The 22556-nt window shown below is 42.7% G+C and overlaps 2 protein-coding genes across 2 annotated transcripts in view; both read left to right on the top strand.

The window, feature by feature from the left end:
- Positions 1-880: 880 nt before the first annotated feature.
- On the top strand, positions 881-6439 carry SRP9 (signal recognition particle 9). The gene is made up of 3 exons (XM_082480917.1): positions 881-1038; positions 3220-3288; positions 5279-6439. Exons 1-3 carry the CDS (start codon positions 967-969, stop codon positions 5396-5398), a joined length of 261 nt encoding a protein of 86 aa, XP_082337043.1. The 5' UTR covers positions 881-966; the 3' UTR covers positions 5399-6439.
- Positions 6440-17248: 10809 nt separating this feature from the next.
- Positions 17249-22556, top strand: part of EPHX1 (epoxide hydrolase 1) — a 23254-nt gene continuing 17946 nt past the window's right edge. Inside the window, exon 1 of the mRNA XM_082481256.1 lies at positions 17249-17322. The gene's annotated coding sequence lies outside the window, so the exon portion shown is untranslated. The remainder of the gene's footprint in view (positions 17323-22556) is intronic.

The following is a 22556-nucleotide window of genomic DNA, read 5'->3' as shown; positions in this document are numbered from 1 at the left end:
AAATGTAACAGGGGAAACTGGGGATTCTTTTATTCCCGCCACCCCCATTTCTCTTTTGAAATGAATTCTTGTCAGTTTTATGTAAATGCTTCACACACACATACACACATCTATATATATTTGAAAAGCGGGGTTCCCCAAGATCTTTGCAATTCCCTAACTTTGAATCTCTGTCCGACACCAGCAGCGTTACCGCCCAGGCCCAGGCCCAGGCCCAGGCCCAGGCCCAGGCTCAGCACCCTCCGCAGCAGCCCGGAGACACCAGACAGCTGCTCCTCAGAGGCCCATTTTGTTCAACATGGAGCTACCCTCCAGCTGAACAAAGGACCTTGCAGCCTGGGAAAACCTGCACTAGACTCAGCTGTAAAAGCCAGCCGAGCCAACCCCGCATTGCCAGCCTACTCGCCCCGCCTGGGCCCTCCTGGCCTAGGCAACGCCAGCCTCGGCCCCTCGCCCCCACGCTGGCCCACTCGCGCCCCCAATTCCCCCCCCTCCTCCCCGGGCCTCAGACCGGGAGACAGAGGCGGAGACGACCCGCACCTGGCCTGGCGGTGCCCCGCTGCTGCCGCCCCCGCGGAGCGCCCAGCCGCAGGCGGTACCGGCTGCCTGCCACCCTCCGCCGGCGGCGGCGGGGCTCGAACCCGCGACGCCCGGCCGGCGGGCTGCCAGCCCGCGCCGCTGCGATGCGGCGGCGCAACCACCAATGGGAGCCCTCCCCTCCGCTGTGGGCGGGGCGGGGCGGTGCCTGCCGGCATTCCGCCGCGCCTGGCGGTGTCGCTGTGGCAACGGCGTTGCCCGCCCGCCCGCCGCCGGCGGCGGGGCCAGAATCTGTGAGTCACCCTCTTCGCGATTGGGCGACGGTTTCCCGCCGGCCAATGGGAGGTCCCGGCTTGCGGTGACGCGACGCCCGTCTTCGGCGCCATCTTGCCGCCGCCGGCGGGAGTGAAGTACCGTGCCGGCCTCGCCATGCCCCACTACCAGGCCTGGGAGGAGTTCACGCGTGCTGCCGAGAAGCTCTATCTCGCCGACCCCATGAAGGTGGGGGCCGGGCCGAGATGCCTGGCGGGAGGGAGGGAGGAAGGAAGGGACGGACGGGCCGCGGTAGGCCCCGGGGAGGAGCGGCCCGGGGTGAGGCGGTGGGCGCCGGCGGGGGCGGCTTGGTGGCTCCGGCTTTAAAATCCGTTTATTTTATGAGGTTGCAGCCTTTAAGACCGTATCACTTTAACTAGGCTTCCTGAAAAATTAAACGAAAATATTCATTAGGTCTTAAGTTGCGTTGTTGCCTGCTGTGTCACTTCTGACTGGAAGGTGTTAGCTTCCTAACGAGTAACTGCTCTAGGAGTTAACTTTTTAGTATGTGGCTGTGTTTTGTTTCTGGTGACTTTTTAAGGAATAGAGTTCGTGCAAAAATTAAAAACTATTTTTGTCTTCAGAGTCGGCATTGCATTTTAGCTAAAAAGTAGCATAAAAGATAACATAGGACTCGTATGCCTGAGAAAACTTCTGCAAGAAAGGCCTAGTTTTCCTCGCCAAAAATAGAGGACGCAGAGAAACCTTCAGAAGCAGTGTTTTATATTAGTCTTTAATTGGCATGGTTAACCACTTCATATGTAATTGCCATCTATCTATTGATATTAAAATAAATTGTTCTGTTTTACCTTCTTATGCTCTGTAATATCCAATTAAATGATAGAGTTTGAGAGGGATGTCACTGCAGCCTGGAGTTGTTCTTCCCCTTTTCTTAAGGGGCTCACATCTTTTCCCATCTATGGCAATAAATTTTCTGTTTATGAAAGAGTTTATATAGGTCTCAGGGTCATAACATGACTATCCTCCTTTTTTTTTTTGCCATGGAACTAGTCTGAGGAGCTTCTGTATGTAATTGGGCTTGTCAGGAAACTGAAAGAAGAACAAGAATTGTGGGATGTTAAAGGCAATGGGTTTGTTGTTCTTTGTGGGCTGGTGAGTCTGGGCAGTGAGTGGTCTTGCCTTTCACGTGAGCATGGTGTCTGTCGAGTTCGTGCCTTCTGCCTCTGGCAGCCTCTCTTGTGCTTTTGGGCCTCCTGGGTTGAGAGATGTAACGCAGCTGTTGTTGTTTGAAGAGGACAGTTTCTTAAACAAGAAAGATAAACCTGTGGTGAGATCTGTCTCAGAACAGGAATTTCAAAATATGTTTTGTAGTCAAGGAGGTTGTTAACTGTTAGCACCGGTCGCTTTGTACAACAAAGACCTGTTTACAGTGTGAGTTCAGAATGTTCTCAAAGGGACACCTTGCTTTGTTTCTAGTTACTGATGCTGGCTGAGGCTAGAAACAATAGATACAAAGTCTCTGTGGTCAGCTCTGCATTCCGGAGGAAGCATTTAATGCTCAGTCAGTTGCTGAGGATGTTGATTTTTGAGAACTTTGGTGATTTGAAAGTCCAGAAGAACTGTGGACAGGTTAAAACTCAGGGCAGGTGACTACAGTAGTAACTGTTTTAGTGAGAAGGTGAATGCTTGCTTTCAGACTTCAAATTTAGCCTTATTGAGGCTTGAAAGCAATTTAATTTGCAAGATCTCTCTTCAGTCTTCTGATTCTAGTCACTCTAAAAGTGTTATTCTTGTACAGTCTCTTTCCACTTGCAAAACGTCAGGATACTTGAAATCTGTATGCTTCAGTGCAACTATTGAATTAGCTGTAGTGACTGGAAATACAGCTTTTTAAGATAATAGCTTAGGTACTGTAGAATAAAAAGCAGTAATGTTGAGCATACCCCAATCGGTTAATCCCTTTCAAGTCTTCATGTAGAACTTTTGTATTTTTTAAGTGTTTCAAGTCTATAAACACAAGTTTCCATTTATTTTTTTCTCAAGTGTGATGTATGGTGAGCGGGTGTCTTGTATTGACATGACTCTCGTAGTTTATCTTGCCTGTCACCGAGGTCTCTGCAACTGCTGTTGCTGTAGTTATAGTGCGTTTGAAAATGCCCAGTGTTAAGCTTCCTGATGCTATTATGACAGCAGTTTAGTATGTTATACAGGGCAATGTGATGTTTCAACTTCAGAACTGTTGTGGCTGTGGGATTAGTGGCCAGCAGAACTGAGGACCATCACAGAGGTGGTGAAAATGTGAAGCAGTACAGAATTATAATAAAAGGTAGTCTGAATTTGGGCAGATTTGCTTCGGCTGTGTTCTGAGAACTGTTAGTAGATGTTAATTCTTAATGTCTGTCATTTCAGGTGCGGGTTGTTCTCAAATATCGACATTGTGATGGGAACCTCTGTATCAAAGTAACAGACGATGTAGCTGTAAGTACGGAACATGTTGCCTTTTTAGGGTTTATTGTGCCTCCCACAGACTTGCAATTTGCTCTCAGTCAGCTTGCGAGCTCTTAGTCATTGCCTTGAGCATGCCTGACAGTTTCCTAAAAACTTGTTGTGCTCAGCCTTCCCTAGTTGCTGTGTCTGTGACTGACACGTGGTTCAACTCTGCACAGTCCAGGAAAAGTTCTAACACTTCAGTGTTCTTTATGGGTCTCAATGTAATAATTTTAGGATTCTGTGAAAAAAGCACTACAAAATCTTGGATCTTCTCTCAAAAATTTGTCATGGAACGACATCAGTAGCTTCTGATGAAGCATTTCAGGAGCATCTTCAAACAGAGTGGTAACAACTTTCAACCATAGGTTAAGCTCCTTCTTTGTGACTGGAGTAATTATGAGACAGCGCAACAAGATTCCCTTGCGGTTCAGTGATCCCATTTTCTCAAGTACTGTTATGGTGTCAGTTATGCATTCAGTAAAAACTGTGGAACATACAACATTGAATTCTACAGTGTCCTTCCGAAGGTTGCTGTACAAGGAGGCGGAGCAGCTGCGCTTACAGGTTGCCCTTGTTCTAAATAGTCTGGAAGGGTTCTTGGAAGTATGTGAGAGGCAAGGATGTGAGATGGTGGGCAGCAGGTAGAAATGCGTCAGTCATGCATGCTGATGTGCACACCAGCAACAGGTTCTTGGTGCTAGTGATGTTACAGCCAAGTTGTTGTTATTCTGCGGTCCAGAGTAAGCAACAGTAATCTGTCCTTCCTGCTCTTACCTTCAGACTTGGAAAAAATCAGATTTCTTCTTTCCAGGAAAAGTGGTCTAGCATTGGTATTTCCCATACCTGGGAGAGATGCAGAACTCCTGGAATGACGCTTCTTGATAGGATAATAGGGCATAGTGTGGGTGAGATGTTGAGTACCGGGTACTGATAACAGGGAGAAGTGAAGGACAATTAAATTGAAATCTTCCATAGGGGATGGCTGGAGTCCGGTGATTGATGAACTTGGACTGTTTTCAGTTATAGGCCTCCTTACCTGCTTCCAGTCCTGGAAAGCTGTTACACTGATGAGCGAGGCAGGGGGTTGGGTTGGTTTTCTGGTTTTGGGTTTTTTGTAGAGGTGGGAAGGGAAGTTTTCCTTACTGCTGACTCTGTAGAGCTAATACAGCTGAAGGGAAAAATAAACTGTTTTTCTAATGTTTGTCTCTGAATTAAAATAGGAATTTAATGCTGTCAAAAGTTACTGTGTTGACAGCACTGAAGAACAGAGCATTCTGGGATTTTTTTATTGTTAAATCAGCCTGGGCAGTCATACTGGTGCTGTACAGGTGTAAGGAATTGCTTAGTCTGCAAAAACCCAAGCAGTCTTTTTACAATAAATCACTGGTGTATTACTCTCATTCCTTTTGCATTTACAGGCTTGTCACATGAAGGAGTTCCTTTTGATCTTAATCAGATGTTATGTTCCTTATTTAGGACTGTCTTAGAAACAGATTTTGTATGGGAGAAGGGATCCTTTTCAATGGGAAATGCTGAACTGATTTTATGTCACTAGCAGTGTAACATTAAGGATTGTGAAAGGCAAAATAAACTTGCTCTCAGAATATAGAGAATAGGAAAGTAATTTGGGGTTTAAAATCTGCCTCTATTTTTAGACAACACGAACAAAGGTGTCTTTTCAAAGACAGCTTTAAAACCTAAGTTTTAGCACTGTTTTTGAGACAGAAGAAACAATCATGAGCTTTCCCTATTTTGAAAATGGAAGGCTTTCAGAGAAACTTAAATGTAAACACAGATGTGTGTATATTTTAAAACAGGGTAGACCTGTGCTGGTACTGCCTTATGGTAACAACATGCCACAAATTAACTTTTAAGTACTTACCTTGTTTTGTGTGTTCCAAGCACAAATTTGTTGCAACTATAAACAGGATAAAAATGTTTCAAGTGAAAACTGATATTAAGCAAATTTCTTTTACAGTGTTTGCTGTATAGAACAGACCAGGCGCAAGACGTAAAGAAGATCGAGAAATTCCACAGTCAGCTAATGCGACTCATGGTGGCTAAGGAATCCCGCAGTGCTGCCATGGAAACAGACTGAATTGCTGAAAATAACATGAGTGCTCCGGTCATATTTCACTGGAAGAAAATATCTTTTGGATTTGAAAGAATACTGGGACAGGAGATGCTTTTATGTACCGAAGTGGACCGATGACAAGTCTGAAGCATTTTCTGCGCGGCCCCCCTCCCCCCCGACTCTGCTTTAGAAAACTAGGGAAATAAATGCTTTCAATTGAAAGCTTATATTTATTTTTGGGAATCAAACAAGAAACTATTCTTACACATTAGGTATGCTAAGAAGTCAAGTAAATATTTTAAATTTACAGTACTTTAGTCTGAATTTGATGGGCCACTAGCATATTTCTGGAAAGTTACTATAAAACTTCATATAGATTTCATATAAATTTAATGGTGTTCATGCCTTATGCTGGTGTATTCTCACAGTGGGAAGGTTTAATAACCTGACTAGTACTGTAGCATGATGACTGGATGTAATAAATATTTACATAAGTGATATACATCAGTGGGATTTAGAAGAACGGATGTATTCTGAACTGAAATATTTAAATTGCCAATTTGTATTAGCACTGTCACTAGCAAGATTTTAGCTTTTAGTATTGATCTTGGTCATAAGCTGTGCAACACTATCTGTGCTGCAGTTTGTAGAACTGTTATATTGGCTAAATAAACTCTGTATTTTAGAGCTCAAAGTAAAACTTTGCTTGAGTATTGTTAGAGATCAGTGAGAAACTGGGAGTTTCTTTTCTGCTTATGCAAATGCTGTTATTAAAAAATAGCCAGTGGCTTTTTTCAAGTACTTGAACTATTTTATACTAGCAGGGAGGAACCTTTTCCTATCTTTGCTTCAGGCAGAGTTGAAGTGTATCAGCAAGACAAATTCTAGAAGCTGTTGCCTATTATGTTAATAGAAAAAAATGCAACTAAACACTACCCAGATTCCTTATTTTAGCAGCTTGCTAGCTGTGCATTTTCAAATGTTACATGTGGCAGATGGATGTCAGCCAACTGAATAAATGGATGAAAACCAGCTTAATAAATACTTAAATACCACTGTCAAAAATAGACCAGTGCTCCTGTGGCTTAGACTTGTTTCTCATTATTACCTCTGGTAGGGTGATGGAAGCCTTAATTGTCTTTTGCAAAGGCTTTTTGCTTGAAAACCCAGCAGCTGAAATTGATACTTGCTTTGACTAGGTCTTGCATACTTAGAACCAGATGAATATTTTAATGTAATTATGCTATTGGTATAACTAGGCTTTTCCAGGACTAACGTTTTGTGTTAAACCAAGCCACAAAAGTAAAGCAGAGCTATACAAAGACTTGTCTGTAATGGCATTTATGTATAACAAAACAATCTACTTAAATACCCACCTGCTGTCACTTACATAAAAATAATTGAGCTACTGGGAAGCAGTGGAGTTCCCACATTTGCCAAGAGCTCAGAAAAAAAACCAGGCTTGAATATTGCATTAGAGTACCCTTTCAGCTGAACATATAATGTTGCGTATTGTTGGAAAATACTGCCGTGCTAAATTCCCAGTGGCTATTCAAATTCTAGTCTACAGGAGTGACTGGTACACATGTGACATTTTTCTTTTTGCATTGCCTTTTGAAATACAAATAAATCCAGAGAGAAGGCTAAACTTTGTTCATAGTTAAACTTTAATAAGGTACTGTAATGCTTAAAATTTTTCTTGTTGCTCCAAATCATTATCTTAATAGTTGCAGTACAGTATATAATTAGTTAAACCATCTCTGTCTGCAACACTGTTCTGCAGTATGAGTGGTTGCTACACAAAGTCATACAAGCAAAGATTTAAGCTGTTAAATTGGCAGGTGAAAAGGCTGCATCTATTTTAGTGTAATTTTTGGACATCTCGTGTTGGTTTGGCATGTAGATGTCTTCTGTGAGCTGAGGTACAGAAAGGCTTGAGTGGCATGAAGAATAAAAGGAGAGAGAGAAGACTGTAGACAGACTTGGTGTACCAAGTGGCTGAAAGGCTTAAGCTATATACTTGAGCAGGTTTTAGAGGGGGGCAGCTATAGCACTATATATGAGAGTAGCAGTTGTCAAGCAAAAGAGACAGAGAAATGGATTTCTAGTTTTCTAACATCAGGAATTACTACTGTAAAGCCATAAGGAAATATTAACTCTACTTTTGTAAGAGTATGTGGTGTTAAGGTTATTGTCCACATACTCGCAGAAAAACTAGGGTGGGTCTGTGCAGTCATAATGCACAAGAATACTGATAAAGCTACTGCTTTAAAAATTAAAAAAAAAAAAAAAAGCTTTTCGAAACTTCTTTAGAAAAAGACAGGTGCTTCTTGACTTTGTCATTTTCAGCAATTTCAATGCTGTGTTCATAGGGTGGTAGAAAAGCTGTGAACTCAAAGCTCTGCGTTTTTGCGCTAATACTCTTGTTGAGAGCGTGCGTGTGTGTGTGTATGTACACTGATCACTTCCCGAATAAACTTTCAGTGAGTCAGTCCATCATATTGCCAGCTACTTGAATGTGTCCACTGGTATGCAATGAAAAAATCAAGCTTAACGTGTCTGCTGCACCAAAGGGGTGATTGAGAAGCACTGAATTTGGCAGCCCAGCATGTCAGCAAATGCTTCTGGTCATCAGTTTGTGCCAATTACAGGCTGCAGACAGGCAGTGCAGGAGCAGATAGGCAACCTGTGCAGTTACAGATGGGTAGCCACCTTTGCAGAAGTGGAATGATTATGAAAAAAAAAAAAAGTTTTCCCTCGCTATAGCAAATTTTGTTGCTGCGTGTTACTTGTCTTCAGGAATTGGTCTGTTTTGTGAGAATGGTTTAATAAAGAATATGGGTCTCGTTGATGGACAAAGAAATCGGGTAAGTTTATCCACGGAATTTATTCTGGTTTTCTGGTGTTGTCACTTCCTGGATTCTCTTGATTTCAGTTCTTCCTGTGTGCACAACACTTAAGCTGACTTTGTCTGAGCTCTCTCTTATGTGTGACTCCATTGCTTCTGTTTTCCTTCAAGGGTTTTAACCTTGAGCTTCTCTATATGTAGTCCGTTCTGTAAGTGTATTCTGGATTATAAGAAGATCATTAAATTATAAGTGAGAATTTCGGTCACGGGTCGTCTTAGTTTTGGAGATCCTTATGAAAGAGGCCTTTGTTTCCACTCAAGTCCTGACCTAACACTTTTAAGAGTGACAGATTTATTCTGGAAAATGGGATGCTTTGGTGCCTGAGTCTGTCAAAATGGGAAAAGGAACTGAAGCCAAGCAGGTGCTTTTAAAAATGTTTTAACTTGTTGAAATAATTATATTTCATCTCAGTAAGTTCCTTCCTGTTGCATAAAAGTGGGTAATACTCAACATTTTGGTGTAATAAACGTGAAGAAACTGTGGTTTCTGCCAGATGCGATCAGTAAGACTTAGATGACCGCTTATTAGCATAGGTTGGTCTTAAAGGATTATGTCATCTGGAAGGTGTGTTAACCCTCTTGCCATAAGCAGAACAAATCCTCTGGCTTCATTCATCTTAAGTAAGGGTGGTAACACGCTGTTGTCCCCCAGTGCACCTGTGCTTTTTTTCACTTCTGCTCCTGGCTTAGAGGAAGATAAAATTCTAACTTAGAAATGATACTGTAGCCACATTTTAAATTAAGTTTGAGATCTAAAGTGGAAAAATGAATATATAGCAAATAGGTGGGGTTTTTTTTCTGCGTAGCTTATTCTTATCTAGACTGCAGATTCTGCACAAGTCCAATTTCCTTTGAGAGTGTGAGCATTAGTGGGTGACTTTAGGGAGTAGCTGAAAACTGTTATCCATTGTACAATGTGCTCTGCTGAGGTAAACTAAATCTAATTGACTGAAACAAAGCTGTTTTGCTCAAGCGTATCAAAGGAGTCTTCTTGTGAAGATCCTTTAAGAAAGGTATCTGCTAACTTTTGTGGTTGGTTTGGGTTTTTTTTTTGTTTTGTTTTTTTTTTTAAAGAAACTAGTCTATGAAGAACTATATCTAGTTTTTGCTAAAGTTAATAGTGATTTGCTTTTCAAGACACGGGTGTTTACTCTGAAAAGCTGATACCACTTTAAAGGTAGATGCTGCGTGACTCAAGATAACAGGACTGTTTTTATATAAAGATTTTATCTTTTACAAATGCTTTGAGAGTTCAAGGACTGGTCTTTAAATACAGGCAAGAGTTGAATTGTCTTTGTTGCTGGGAATGACATAGAAACACGCCTTTCATCTCTTATTGCTTTTACAATACATAGACTGATGTCCAGATAAACCTCCCCACCTTTACGCTGGAGTGAATTGCCACATTTTAATTACTATACACTGAAGGCAGGTGTGGGCTTTTTAGTCTGTAGAAATGTTGGGTTTTGAGATGAGAATGATGCCACAGAATTTTAGAAGCAGATTAGTTACTCAGCAGAATACAAAGCATGGTAGTTTGCTGACCCCTGCTTATTACGCAAGTGTGTGTTGGTCCTCTAACTGTTATAACAGACTAAATGCTCTCAGGAGAATGTGGGCTTAAACTGGACCATGTAGAACTGAAGTCTGTGGGAGCTAAGCCAATAAAAACACGGTCGCAGTGTGACAGCAGAGTTAACCGCCCTCATGCGAGTACAGGCCCTATTGTTGAACGTAGTCTTTGTTTCTGGTGAAGATAGGTGTTTTGCTTATTTTCTTATACTGGGAACATATATCTATAACTAACTTGGGCACAGAGTCCTGTAATGGGAACGCAATTCCTTTCTGCCATTCTGAAAACATGTTAAGTCATGAGTGACTGTGGTAGGTTGACCCTGGCTGGATGCCAGGTGTCCACCAAAGCCCCTCTATCACTCCCCTCCTCAGCTGGACAGGGGAGAGAAAATACAACGAAGGGCTTATGGGTCAAGATAAGGACAGGGAGACATCATTCACCAATTACCAGCACGGGCAAACCAGACTTGACTTGGGGAAAATTAATTTATGAGAAGTTAATGAGAAAATAAAACCAAATTCTAAGCCACCTCCCCCTCCTTCTTCACTGACTTTGGTGTCTGCAGAGTTGTTGCTCTCACATATTCTCCAGCTGCAATTGCGCAGGTTTTTTTCCTTCTTAACTATGTTCTCACATCAGCACTACCATTGTCGCCGATGGGCTTGGCCGTCACCCCCGGCCAGCTTGGAGCTGGCTGGTATTGGCCCTATTGGACATAAGGGAAGCTTCTAGCAGCATCTCACAGAAGGCACCCCTGTGGCCCCCTGCTACCAAAACTTTGCCACACAAACCCGAAACCCTGTGTGCTCTTACTTGAAAACGCCCAGTCTTCTAGCAAGAACCAGTGTGCTCAACCCATTAGTGCTCCCCATACAGACGGTTCCTATGTGTTGTGAATGTTGGTATTATACTACTAACGGCATAGTGTGTCTCTTAAACTGCAACATTGGTATTTATGGAGGTGTGTTCTATTTAAATCAAGACCAGCTCTGAGGATATTTTGCTCTGGTTTTGTAGCAAGTTTTGATTTTGTGCTCGCATTCTTCTGTCCCCTTTTTTGTGGCGATTCTTAGTCATTTTGTTAGAACTTAAAACATCAGTCATACAGAGAGGTCCGGGGGAGATTGTTTTTTTTATTTCCTTTGAACTTGTGTTTGCGTGTTGGGTTCATTTTTTGTCTAGAAGTGGTATCTGGTCATAAAAGGACTAATCTACATTGTTTGCCTTCTACTGAGCAGAATCTTCCTGACTATAGGGATGTGTTTACAGCAGGATTTCAAAGACTGGGTTCTTGGAGAGGGGGACGACTGTTCTGGACACCTACTGAATGACTTTGCTGGCTGGCATTGAGCAAACGAGAATTTGCTGCTCTCATTGGCTAGCAAAAATATGTATTTTAACCGGATTGCTCATGCATGTAAATACAGCCATCTGTAATACAGTTCTGCTATCATTATATGGTGAAAAGATGAAAGGCTTGCCGCAGGGCACTGACAAATGAGCTCTGGCAAACCCTCTGTGTGGCTTAAAGATGTTACCTCCCAAAGGATTCTGCTCCTTTAAGGAGTTGGCGGGCAGGAGGACGAACTAATGCCTCGGACGTGTCCCTGGGAAAGTCAATGTCTTACTTTAAATTGCCATAAAATATACCTTTTGAATTTGGGGGCAGGAGGGAAACTGACCTTCTCAGCGAGTGACTGATGGTTGAGGGGGGGTTATTTAATTTATTTTTTTTTTTTAAACACACTTGTGGCAGTGCTAGGCTATGGCTGAGGGCAGTAAGCAAAGAAATAAACAAGATTCACCAGGGATTGGTTGTTTGTGGCCAGAGGCAAACCTTCTCTGTGTTGGTCACACAGCAGACCCACATAACATGTGACTATATTTAAACATGCAAATAACCAACCATGTTTTTAACAGAGCAAACAGCTGCTTTGCAAATAGCTTCTTAACCACTGCAGCAATATTCCCTGTTGATTGTGTAATAAATGTGCAAAGGCTGGGATTCCACACCAGCCTCGGTCAGCGTAACAGCTGGCTGCTCCTCCGGGTTGCCTCTGTTACACCGATTCTAGTGTGCCTCAGAGCCTCGGCCAGACCATCTCGATTTACCAGGGCATCAGAAAACTCCTTAATGTTCTGGAGAACTGCCGGTTTGGTGTTCTGCCTGGTTAGTGTGCTGAGGCAGCTTCAAAAAAGGTCAAATGAGCGCTACAGGGGGTGAAATGGAGGGGTTGAGAGCTCTCGGGAGGGGTGAGGAGAACAATGGGAGCGGAAGAGGCAGCAGTTAGGTTGGCTCAGGCTGCCACAGAACCACGGCTTCGATAACTTGCACCTTGTAATTTCCCTGACTTGCTTGTAAAAACCTCCTGTCTGTCCCATTAAATGCTCTGTAATGTACATGCCATACAATGTTTACTTAAAAACTAGCTATGTCTGAATTTGTTTCTGTACCTCTCTAGTTCATACGGGTGGTACAGAAAGCATGGAGCCAAAGATGGTAGATGAGATTCTCCCTAAAGGCCCCTACCACATTGGTAGCCTCTCAAATGGAGTAACCAGAACTGAACACACGATACAAGGTGAAGATTATATCATGCATTTATAAAACTGTATTGTAATTCTTAACATTCTTAAAGCGCAGATGTTGGGATGGGGATTTAAGAAGGAATCAGCGTGTTGAAAGGCATATGTGACTGCAGCAGTAGCAGTTCAGTGTGCAGTAGCTCCAAACCAATAAATTCTTCAGGTGCGTCCAGAACACATCCAGGTGGCCAACCTTTGAAACACAAATACTGAAACACCTACTGGATGTGATTTCACTGGTGGTGAGAATGGAGTATTTTGGTTTCATGATATGAGTTTTCCTTCCTTGTTCTTTTGACTTCTGTATTCACGGAATCACGGAGTTTCAGAGTTGGAAGGGACCTCTAGAGATCATCTAGTCCAACTCCCCTGCCAAAGCAGGATTGCCCAGAGTACATTACTCAGGACTGCATCCAGGCGGGTCTTGAAAATCTCCAGAGAAGGGGACTCCACAACCTCCCTGGGCAGCCTGTGCCAGTGCTCTGTCACCCTCACCGCAAAGAAGTGTTTCCGTGTATTTGAACGGAACTTCCTGTGTTCTAACTTGTGCCTGTTGCCCCTCGTCCTGTCACTTGGAACCATTGAAAAGAGCCTGGCTCCATCCTCCTTCAACCCACCCTTTAGATACTTGTATGCCATAATAAGGTCTCCCCTCAGCCTTCTCTTCTCCAGGCTAAAGAGTCCCAGCTCTCTCAGCCTTTCCTCATAAGGGAGGTGCTCCAATCCCTTAATCATCTTAGTTGCCCTTCGCTGGACTTGCTCCAGCAGTTCCCTGTCCCTCTTGAACTGGGGAGCCCAAAACTGGACACAGTATTCCAGTTGTGGCCTCACCAGGACAGAGCAGAGGGGGAGAATGACCTCCTTCAACCTACTGGCCACACTCTTCCCTATGCAGCCCAGGATTCCATTGGCCTTTTTGGCAACAAGGGCACATTGCTGGGCCACGGATAATTTGCTGTCTACTAGGACCCCCAGATCCTTCTCCTCAGAGCTACTTCCCAGCAGGTCCTCCCCTAACCTATACTGGTGCTTTGCATTCTTCCTCCCCAGGTGCAGGACCTTGCACTTGGTTTTGTTGAACCTCGTTAGGTTCTTCTCTGCCCAGCTCTCCAGCCTGTCCAGGTCACGCTGGATGGCAGCACGGCCCTCTGGGGTGTCAGCCACCCCACCCAGTTTGGTATCATCAGCGAACTTGCTGAGGATACACTCTGTCCCCTCATCCAGGTCATTAATGAATATATTGAACAAAATTGGACCAAGTATTGACCCCTGGGGGACCCCACTGGTTACAGGCCTCCAAAAACTTCCTTTTTTTCTTTATGAAACTTCCTTTTTTTCTGACTCTTCATTCCTTTCTTCTTTTCCATTTGTTTTAAACTTATTCTTTCTCTTTAGATCTTTAAGATGTGTTCCTCTTATTTTCCTCTATATAGTTGATCATGGTGACTTTTTGGTTGACTTGGGGGAGGAGGATTGTTATACATTTGCATCTTTACTTTCTTCTACTTGTGGGTGTTAATAGAAGATTTCGTTCTCAAATCTGAGCTTTGGTAGAGGGAGATTCTATATTGTCACACTTGCAAAAAGTACTTGTGTAGGTGTCACAGAAGCACCAATAATAAACTGCATGACCAACTTCTTTATCCAATAATAGGATAAGAAAATATTTTTTCTCAATATCAAAAAAAGCATGTAGTCTTTAGCAAATGAGAAGATCCCTTGGCTCAGACTCTGTGTTGGAGTATCTACTTAGATTGTAGCAATTCATTTACTTTCCCTGTACTGCAAATCGCATACTACTTGACGTTATTTTATCTGGCTGATGATTGACTACCAGTCTACAGCTTGTAATGATGAGTTATCAGCAATTCTCCATAATAGTTTGTCATCAGTATCTGTCTTTTTAAAAATCATTCCTTATATTGTAAGATGAAAACTGTTCTCCAACCACATCTGTTGTTCTCAGTTTCTCTGTGCTTATAGGATTCTCTGTCAGAACTCAGAGAACGTCAGAACTCTCTGCAGTTCCCCTCACACCAGTAGTCCCGTAAGTTTATATCATGGCCATCTCTTCCCCTTGATTTCTGTTTGCTGTAACAAACTCCAGCTGTTTAAAGGTGGATATAATGCTGTGTAATGTTCCTCTACCTCAGCTCAAGAGTCTAAAGCAAAAATAACTTTAAGGAATGCAGGACCACGGAGTTGCTCATGTTTTCCATTTCTCTTATTCATAAAATTTCTCAAGTTGGAATGGACCCATAAGGACCATCAAGTCCAACTCCCTGTTCCTCGCAGCACTACCTAAAGCTAACCCATATGACTAAGAGCGTCATCCAGATGCTCCTTGAACTCTAACAGGCTTGCTGCCATGACCACTTCCCTGGGGAGCCTGTTCCAGTGACCGAGCACCCTCTCAGTGAAGAACCCTTTTCCTAATGTCCAATCCGAACTTCCCCTGATGCAGCTTAGTCCATTTCCTCATGTCCTATCACTGGTCACCAGAGAGGGGATCAGCACCTCCCCCCTGCTGCCCCCCGTGAGTAAGTTGTGGACTGCCATGGAGTCACCGCTCAGCCTTCCTTTCTCCAAGCTGAACAAGCCAAGTCACCTCAGCCACTCTTCACATGTCTTGCCCTCAAGACCTTTTAGCATCTTGGTCGCCCTCTTCTCGACACACTCTCATAGTTTGATGTCCTTCAGTACTCGAGGTGGGGCCGCACCAGTGCAGTGTAGAGTGGGACAATCGCGTCCCACCACCAGCTAGCGAGGCTGTGCTTGATGCACCCCAGGACACGGTTGGCTCCTTTAGGTTTAGTGGTATTTGCATCTCTGTGTTTTCCTTTGATAGGCTATGGGAGTTGTACAATTTTCACAATAAACAGCGGAAACAGTTCCAGTTAGGAGGAATGCATGTGAAGAACTAAACCTGATGTAATCTTTCTCTGTTCTCTGTGTGTTTGGGGTAACTACTTTGCTCATTGCTGTTTAGTACTGCTACGGCTGTAGGGCCTAGGAGTCCCGCTCATGAACAAGAAGCATTGTATGCCTAGTACTGTTAAAAGCACAAAGAAAAACTCATTTTTAATGAATTGGCAATTTAAGAGGGTTAACACCCACAGGAAGACATCTATGCAAGAGTGTTATCTCCACAGGAGGAACTTTGAACTACCCCGTCTGCTTCATGAAAGAAGGAACTGGAAGGCACTAAGGAGGTGACAGGGTGCCTTCAGGGGTGCCTGAAGACACCTTTTTTAAGAACATGGGACAGCCTGGATAAAGTGTGAAACTACTTCTTTAACAACTTATAAAGGCTGGACTTACTGGCTAACTAGAGACTGGAGCTGGCATTTTTATAACAAATAGGGGGTAGAAGAAATGTAATTTTTCATTAACTAAAATAGCTACCATATAGACACTATATTTGACTGTAATACAGTGTTATGACAGTGAGACATAATACAGTTGCATTTTTATCTATCATCCTATAAAAGTTAAGTTTTTACTACAAAATTCAACACAGTCTTATTTGTATGTTTGTGAAATGTCTGTAGTCCTACTGAAGAAAGATGGGTTGTTACTAATGCTCTTGGTGTCTCAGGAAAAGTAGTATGGAGCTGTTGGTGAAGATAGATGCCTCAAGAAGGGGCAGAACTCTCACCGGACATGTTTGCTGTGGATGAAGAAAAGGACAAAAAAAGACAAGCCTTACAGAACAGTTTAGGCACCTGCTGCTTTAAAACAGATTACTTTTTTAATTGAACTGCTATTGGTGCTCATAGCAAAAGAGCAGAACTGCACAAAATGCTCTTTGGGCAAAGGACTGCCTGAACAGCCTGGGATGATTGGGTAGGAGAGGTTGAAAGATTTGAATTGGTATCTGTGATCACAAGTCTGTTAAGACTTCTCTTCAACAATCAAAACAAGAGAATTGGGGTGGCATGGAGGTAACAAAAAAAGTAATATTGGAATCTGGTAGCGGAGTGAGAAATGAAAACTGAGATTGAATGGAAAAACCTCCAAGAGCCAATAAAGAATTTACGTTACTTGTTATATTCTTACTGATGGGATTAGTTGTTACAGTGTGACCTCCTGAGGCTTTGATCTCCTGACCAAGTTTGAAAGAGAGGCACTGGAGAGTGCAGGTTCAGGGACAAAGCACCCCTGGCACACCCATTCTCCGTGTGTTCCTTGTGTTGGGCACCCAGTCGTGCTGTGCAGGGCAGCAGCTGGGGAGGTGGAGCAGGACGAATGCGTTTCTCTTAAAATCAGCCCTACTACAGTGCAGCAAGTGCTGGTGATGTTGACTGAGAAGGCAATTAGGAAGCTCACGCGCGGTGCCACGTTAGTCAGTCGCTGCCTGCCTGTGTCCTATTTCACAAGAGCGAATTAGTGTTTGCTGGGCTGAAGCCCGTAGCGCTCGGTGACCCGCTTTGCTCCCCACTGCCCTGGTTTTGGTCGGTGCTGAACAGTGGTGTGCCAAAGCGCTGTGGCCAGGGACCCGCCGGCTCTGCCGTGGCCCGGGGGGCAGTGGGTGTAACGCCTCTAGTCTGGGGACGGCGTCAAGGGGGTAACTGCGGCTGGGCTTGCTCCCCGCCCCCGCATGCGAACTACATCTCCCAGTGGTCTGTGAGCCGCGCCGAGCCGCGCCGAGCCGCGCCGAGCCGCGCCGAGCCGAGCCCAGCCGAGCCGAGCCGAGCCGAGCCGAGCCGGGCTCCGCTCGCTGGTAACTGCCGGGCGGGGGCGGGAGACGAGATCCGTAACAGCTCCTCCCTCTCATCACTGCTCGAGTTGTGCTTTACTGCAGCGGAGCGCCCTGAGCCTAGCAGTGCTCGATCACCGCCTCACCTTTCTGGAGAGATAATCCCCTTTCTCCGGCAGGTAAGCGCCCAGTCTCATGCTAAAGCATCCACACGTTGAACACCGAGAGAGGAAAGGCGGACTCTTTACAGAGGGGTTCTGTGCCTGCGTGCCTTAAATACCGTTGCTTTACAGTGCTTGTGCCCCTCTGCCAGGATAAAGACACTATTAACAATGGGTATGATTACACTCTGAATAATAGCAGTGGGCACGGATGGGGATTTGGGGGTTGATTTCAGGCACTGGAAGGCCCTGGTCAGCTTTTCCGGGGGGAGAGTAGAGGTGCAGTTCCCCGACAGCTCACTTGAGCCAGGGTTGTTGTCCACCCTCTGGTTCCTGATAAGCCAGCCTTACTGCTGACAATGCTTATGGAAACAGCAATTTTATTTAGCGTTCGGTTAGGAATCTGGCCAGGTTTCCCAGTTTAGTTACAGTGCCTTTAACTATTGGCATATAGGTGGTTTAGTCTGGTTTGTGTTTCTTCGTTTTTCTCTCATCTCTAAATGGGGATGTGAAATTGAACTCTTTCTGGTTTTTGTTTGTTTTTTATTTAATGGGTCATTTGCCAAACCTGAAAGTTGTTGCAATGAGTACCATATACATAGTTCCCTTTGCTGAACAAGCATTTTAGGGATGAGAGAAAAACCTTTTAAGTTTAATAATGGTATTTTGTTGCATAACTGAGCAATCTGCAAAGACTAAGTAAATGACGCACTTGGTCCCCAAGTTTGGCTCAGTTTGTCAGATTTCAGTTGCGATTTTGACTTTGTCGCCCTGCAGTTAAAACAGGCCCTAATCAAGTATGCTGCTTAATTTTCCAAGTCAATTGAAGTAGTCTCTCTTATTTTCTTATTACCTAAAATAAGAAAACTTGCCTAGTTATTGTAGGTGAACCTGGGAGATGGGATCAGTCTTAGAAGCCACTGCCTGAAATCTACTTCTACAGCCACAAATGGGGGGGTTAATGTTTTGATTGGCACTGTTCTTTTGAGATGCCAATGCATCTCCTCTGAAACGGATATTACTGCTCTCTGAAGTAAGCTAAAACTGAGACCCGAGTGCACAAATTGCTAATGCTTACTGAAAATCGATGGGAGATAGGCACCAAAAGCAATTAGGCAGCTTTGAAAATCAATCCACAGTTGAAGTTGTCCAAGGACAAGGATTAGATCTTTGTCAGAGCTGAAGTCTTGTGGGGAGGGTCCTGGCACAGTGTCAAGTTCGTGACTCTTTGTTTTACATCTTTTCCAGTCTGAATTCTTATATAAAACTTGTGTGTGATTTGCACAAACTCTGTTTGTTACTTTTTCTGAATTCTGTTATTTTTTTCATAGGGGAAATCATGATGTTGAAGTAAACAATTCCAAATAGAGCACAGTTGGTAATAACCAGTGCAGCCTGAATCCACACGCAATTTGTCTGTATGAATTGCCCAAAGTAGGTTTTGGATTATTAGGTGTTTCAAAAGGCTGTTTTTTCACCCCATCTTGATCTATTGTACTTCTTGTACTTGGTCATTCCATAGGGAAATACCATGTTTTCAGCCTGTTTGTTTATCTAGGGTTTCAGCAAAGCTTTCAGATATACCTAGTATTTTTAGACATAGAACTGCAATATTTTAATATGGTAAACACTGTGAAACAAGTTCAGGCTTCTCAGTAGAATATACATGGCCAATTTGTTTGAAGTAATTACAGCAGGTAAGTAGAAAGGTTTGGGGTAATAATTCCTGAATGGTAATAGTCCCAGAAGTTCTTGTTTCTTCAGTAATAGTTTGTCAAGTAATTTGTCAGTGGAGAAGTAGCAAAGCAGGGATGGGGGTGGTAGGTGAAGTGTAGCTTATAGCTCTAGGCAAAATGAAAGGATTATTTTACATATTCCTATGCACATTTCTTGTATTATAGTTGGAGTATTCAAATTTTGTGGCCAGACAAGCAGAGGTAAAGCCTTAGTTTTGTGGTAGAGTGTGCACTGCTTTGTTGAGCCTGCAAGAGTATTTTCTTCATGCAATGCACAATCCCAGAACCAGGGCAGTCTTCTTTAACGTGCAAGTTCCAAATGTGGCAAATAGATCTCTAATTATTGTGTAGGTCCCTAAAGAAAAGTCACTTGGAAAGCAGAGCGTCTTGCTTCTCTCTGAAGAGCTTTGGTCTGCTTGTAATTAATGCTGAAATACTTTTTTCCCTTCTGAATACTACTATTGAAAAACTTCTTCCTCTGAACACATTATTTTTAATTTAAAGCATCTCTGTATGTGCAAATAGGTGTTTACGTAATTAGTAAAGCACAAAAATCTACTTCTAAAATGAAATGGCATTTGCTTTAATATCTTGGTCATGCTAGACGTAGCAGGATGGCTAACACCAACTTGAATATATCCTGGATTTTATGGGTTGGTTTGGTTTTGTTGTTGTTTTGGTTTTGGTTTGGGTTTGTTTTTTTTTTTTTAAGTGGCATTATCAGCTTTTACATATATTCAAGCATATTGTTATTGATTAAATGCTTTCTGATTGGCAGGGCTGGGAATATTTTTGTGGGAATCATGGTAGCCATGCTTTCTTAGTCGCTTTTTTCAATAGCGTATGATGCCAACTTCTATTGCATTTGCCAGAATGATGAAATGATCACAGATCATGTTTGTGGAGGGATCCTACTGGGGTAAAGAACAGGAGCTGTTCTCCAGGTTTCTTCTCTGAAAACTGAGCTGTTCTCCAACATTCCTCCACTTTGTTTTTTTGAAACATCTCTGTTGGAGGTGATTAAGTGTAATCCACAAGAAAAATAAAGGCTCAGCAAACTTTTTTTTTGTTGTTCTTTCTCTACCATAAGCAATTCTTCTCTTATTTCTTGCACCCAGCAGTAGGAGTTTTTTATTATTTTCTTTTGAGCTCTGCAATGAAGACACATAACTATTGCTCCTTCCATTTGTTCTGTATGTCCTGGCTGCCCACCACATCTGTACTGTGGGTATGCTTTGCTGTCTAATGGAAGGTGAATCTTTCTCTCAGGTTAAATAGCCACGTGTTATGAATCAAAAATAAAGGACCTAGTTCTCTTGGCTGCTTCATCGTGAGACTTAATTGTTCTAATCTGGTGGTTACAGGTAGTGCACTTTTCTAGATGAAGCCCTTAAATCCAAAGAGAACTTAAATATTTAGTTGTTATTAAGAGAAAGATGAAGTAGCAAGAATTGTTCTTGTTACATGTTTACTCTGGCACATCCTTTTGGTGTTGCAGTTATTTGACAGAAAATGATGACTACCATCTGTTCCCCTCCTCTCTCATCATTCAAAGTTCCTTTTCTCTTTGAGAATGAAGTCTTCATAGAGAGATAACAAGTTTCTATCTCTTCCTGTTTCCATAGTCACAATTTAAAAAAATTTTTTTTTTTCCTTTTACACTCTCATACATGTTTTCATTCATTATGCCCTTACTACTTTGGAGTCATGATCCTAATATAAATTTACAGAGTGCACCTCATCTTGCTGTCTTGGCGATTGCCAGGAATTTTCTCTTGCAGTCTTTATGTTCATCATTTCCATTTCTACACCTTCTTCTAATGTAAAGATTGTCATATCCTTTGGTCTTACATAGTTTGGAGTGTAAGACTTCAAACTGTTTGCACTTTTCCCCTCTAAGGTTGTCAATTCTGCATGTGTTAATAATTAAAGGTTTTAGCAAGACAGTTTTCTAACAGTGCTAATACAAAAAGCTTGTAAAGCTGCAACTAAAACAAGATCTTTCTCTCTCTGATTCCATGGAAGAATCTTAAGAGAATTGGACTAATGGAAAATCCCACAGTAGACAGAAAGACACAGGCTGTGCTGTATCACCAAGCAGTATGGGATAAATCTGAGTCTTATCTAGAGATCAGACCAGGCAAAACGTTGACAATAATACCACCGAAGGGGAGGAAAGCAACCTTTTACTCTTTAGTACTGGTGGATTTGGTGAAGCTAAAAATAGAGCCTAAATTTCCCTTAAGGTGTAAGGAGCAATTACCTCAATCTCATTTCCTTATCTGTAATATCTAACTCTTTTGGTTCATCTGCACTTTTTTCCACCCCTTCGTAAAATGCAGCTGCTGGCACAGGATGAGGAGATTAACCTCATTATTGCTAGAAACTCTGGTGGAAGGCAAACCAGAACAATGTGCTATTCATAATTTCTTTTCAGACATTAGACATTAAATGTTGAAGAAAAGCTTGCGATGATGTTTGGAGTCTGTTTTATCGGACTGTATCATTTAGTTGGCTGGACAGTGGCTAAGAACTGTTTTAAAAACTTTTTACTGGCACAATATGCTTCCCTTTTTTAATTGTAACGTGATTTGAGAGCGCTCTGTGTAGGAGACCCAGCTTTCAGCTGTGTTCACCCCCAAGTTGTATGCCAGGCTTCTGCCACTTCCTCGCATGCATGCAAAAATCTGTTGTTTGAATTTAAGGGTCATTAAATAGGTTAAAGGCTGGATAGGATAAACAGGATAAAATCTTTACATGACCTAACCTTAATGTTTTAGCTATCAAATGCATTATTATGGAAGTTTAAGCAGTTCTTTCACCCTTAATTACCAAGACTGAACAGTGCTGATTTAAGAATCCTTTAGCAGCTTTTCTGTCTGTAGAGTCCTAAACAGAAACTACTGCAGATGTGGAGTAGACCTCCTTTTCCCTGACTCGTGCACATAGTCATTGGGTCACAATACCGGGCATCACACAGATCCTAGGTGGGATTCTGCCAGGTTCTGTTTATGTAGCCCACAGGCTTTTTTTAGACTCTTTGAAGGAAGTGGGTTTGTTCAAGAATAATAGAAGCAAAACAAGGAAAATTGAGATAAACAAGACATGTTTTTAAGCAGCACAGAAGAATGTGTTGGGCATGGAATTGAAAAAACAAGTAATGTTGCTTAACTATGTGTTCTTGTAAATTGAGTTATCTTCCGCTTAAAAATGTGGCATGCAGTGCTTTAAATTATGATTGTGATAATGAGCTTTGACCAGCCAGTGTTTGCATAAATATGCTGCTTCTGGGTGAGGCAGTAGGTAACAGTGAACTTAGTCCCATGCTACTTTTCTTTTATTATGAGCTAGGCTTGGGTCTCAGCGCCTGTTGGATTTCAATGTAGTACTGAAGAGATGACAACACTTGACTGTCATAGTATTGTAGGAAAAATTAGGTGTGAATATGTTGTATAAGGTGCTCGGCTACTCCCGTGGAATGGAATGAAGGACTAACTGCTGTAAGTACAAGTTCTC

Source organism: Vanellus vanellus, assembly GCF_965231255.1.
Source record: "Vanellus vanellus genome assembly, chromosome: 3".
In the NCBI taxonomy this organism is placed as follows: Eukaryota; Metazoa; Chordata; class Aves; order Charadriiformes; family Charadriidae; genus Vanellus; species Vanellus vanellus.
This window is presented reverse-complemented; position numbering and strand designations above follow the sequence as displayed.

What these genes read in the sequence shown, in the direction of transcription:
- SRP9 (XM_082480917.1), top strand. Translation starts at nt 967, where the DNA reads ATGCCCCACTACCAGGCCTGGGAGGAGTTCACGCGTGCTGCCGAGAAG. An exon ending in ATCTCGCCGACCCCATGAAG is followed by an intron (nt 1,039 to 3,219) that starts GTGGGGGCCGGG and finishes CTGTCATTTCAG; the next exon opens with GTGCGGGTTGTTCTCAAATA. An exon ending in AAGTAACAGACGATGTAGCT is followed by an intron (nt 3,289 to 5,278) that starts GTAAGTACGGAA and finishes TTTCTTTTACAG; the next exon opens with TGTTTGCTGTATAGAACAGA.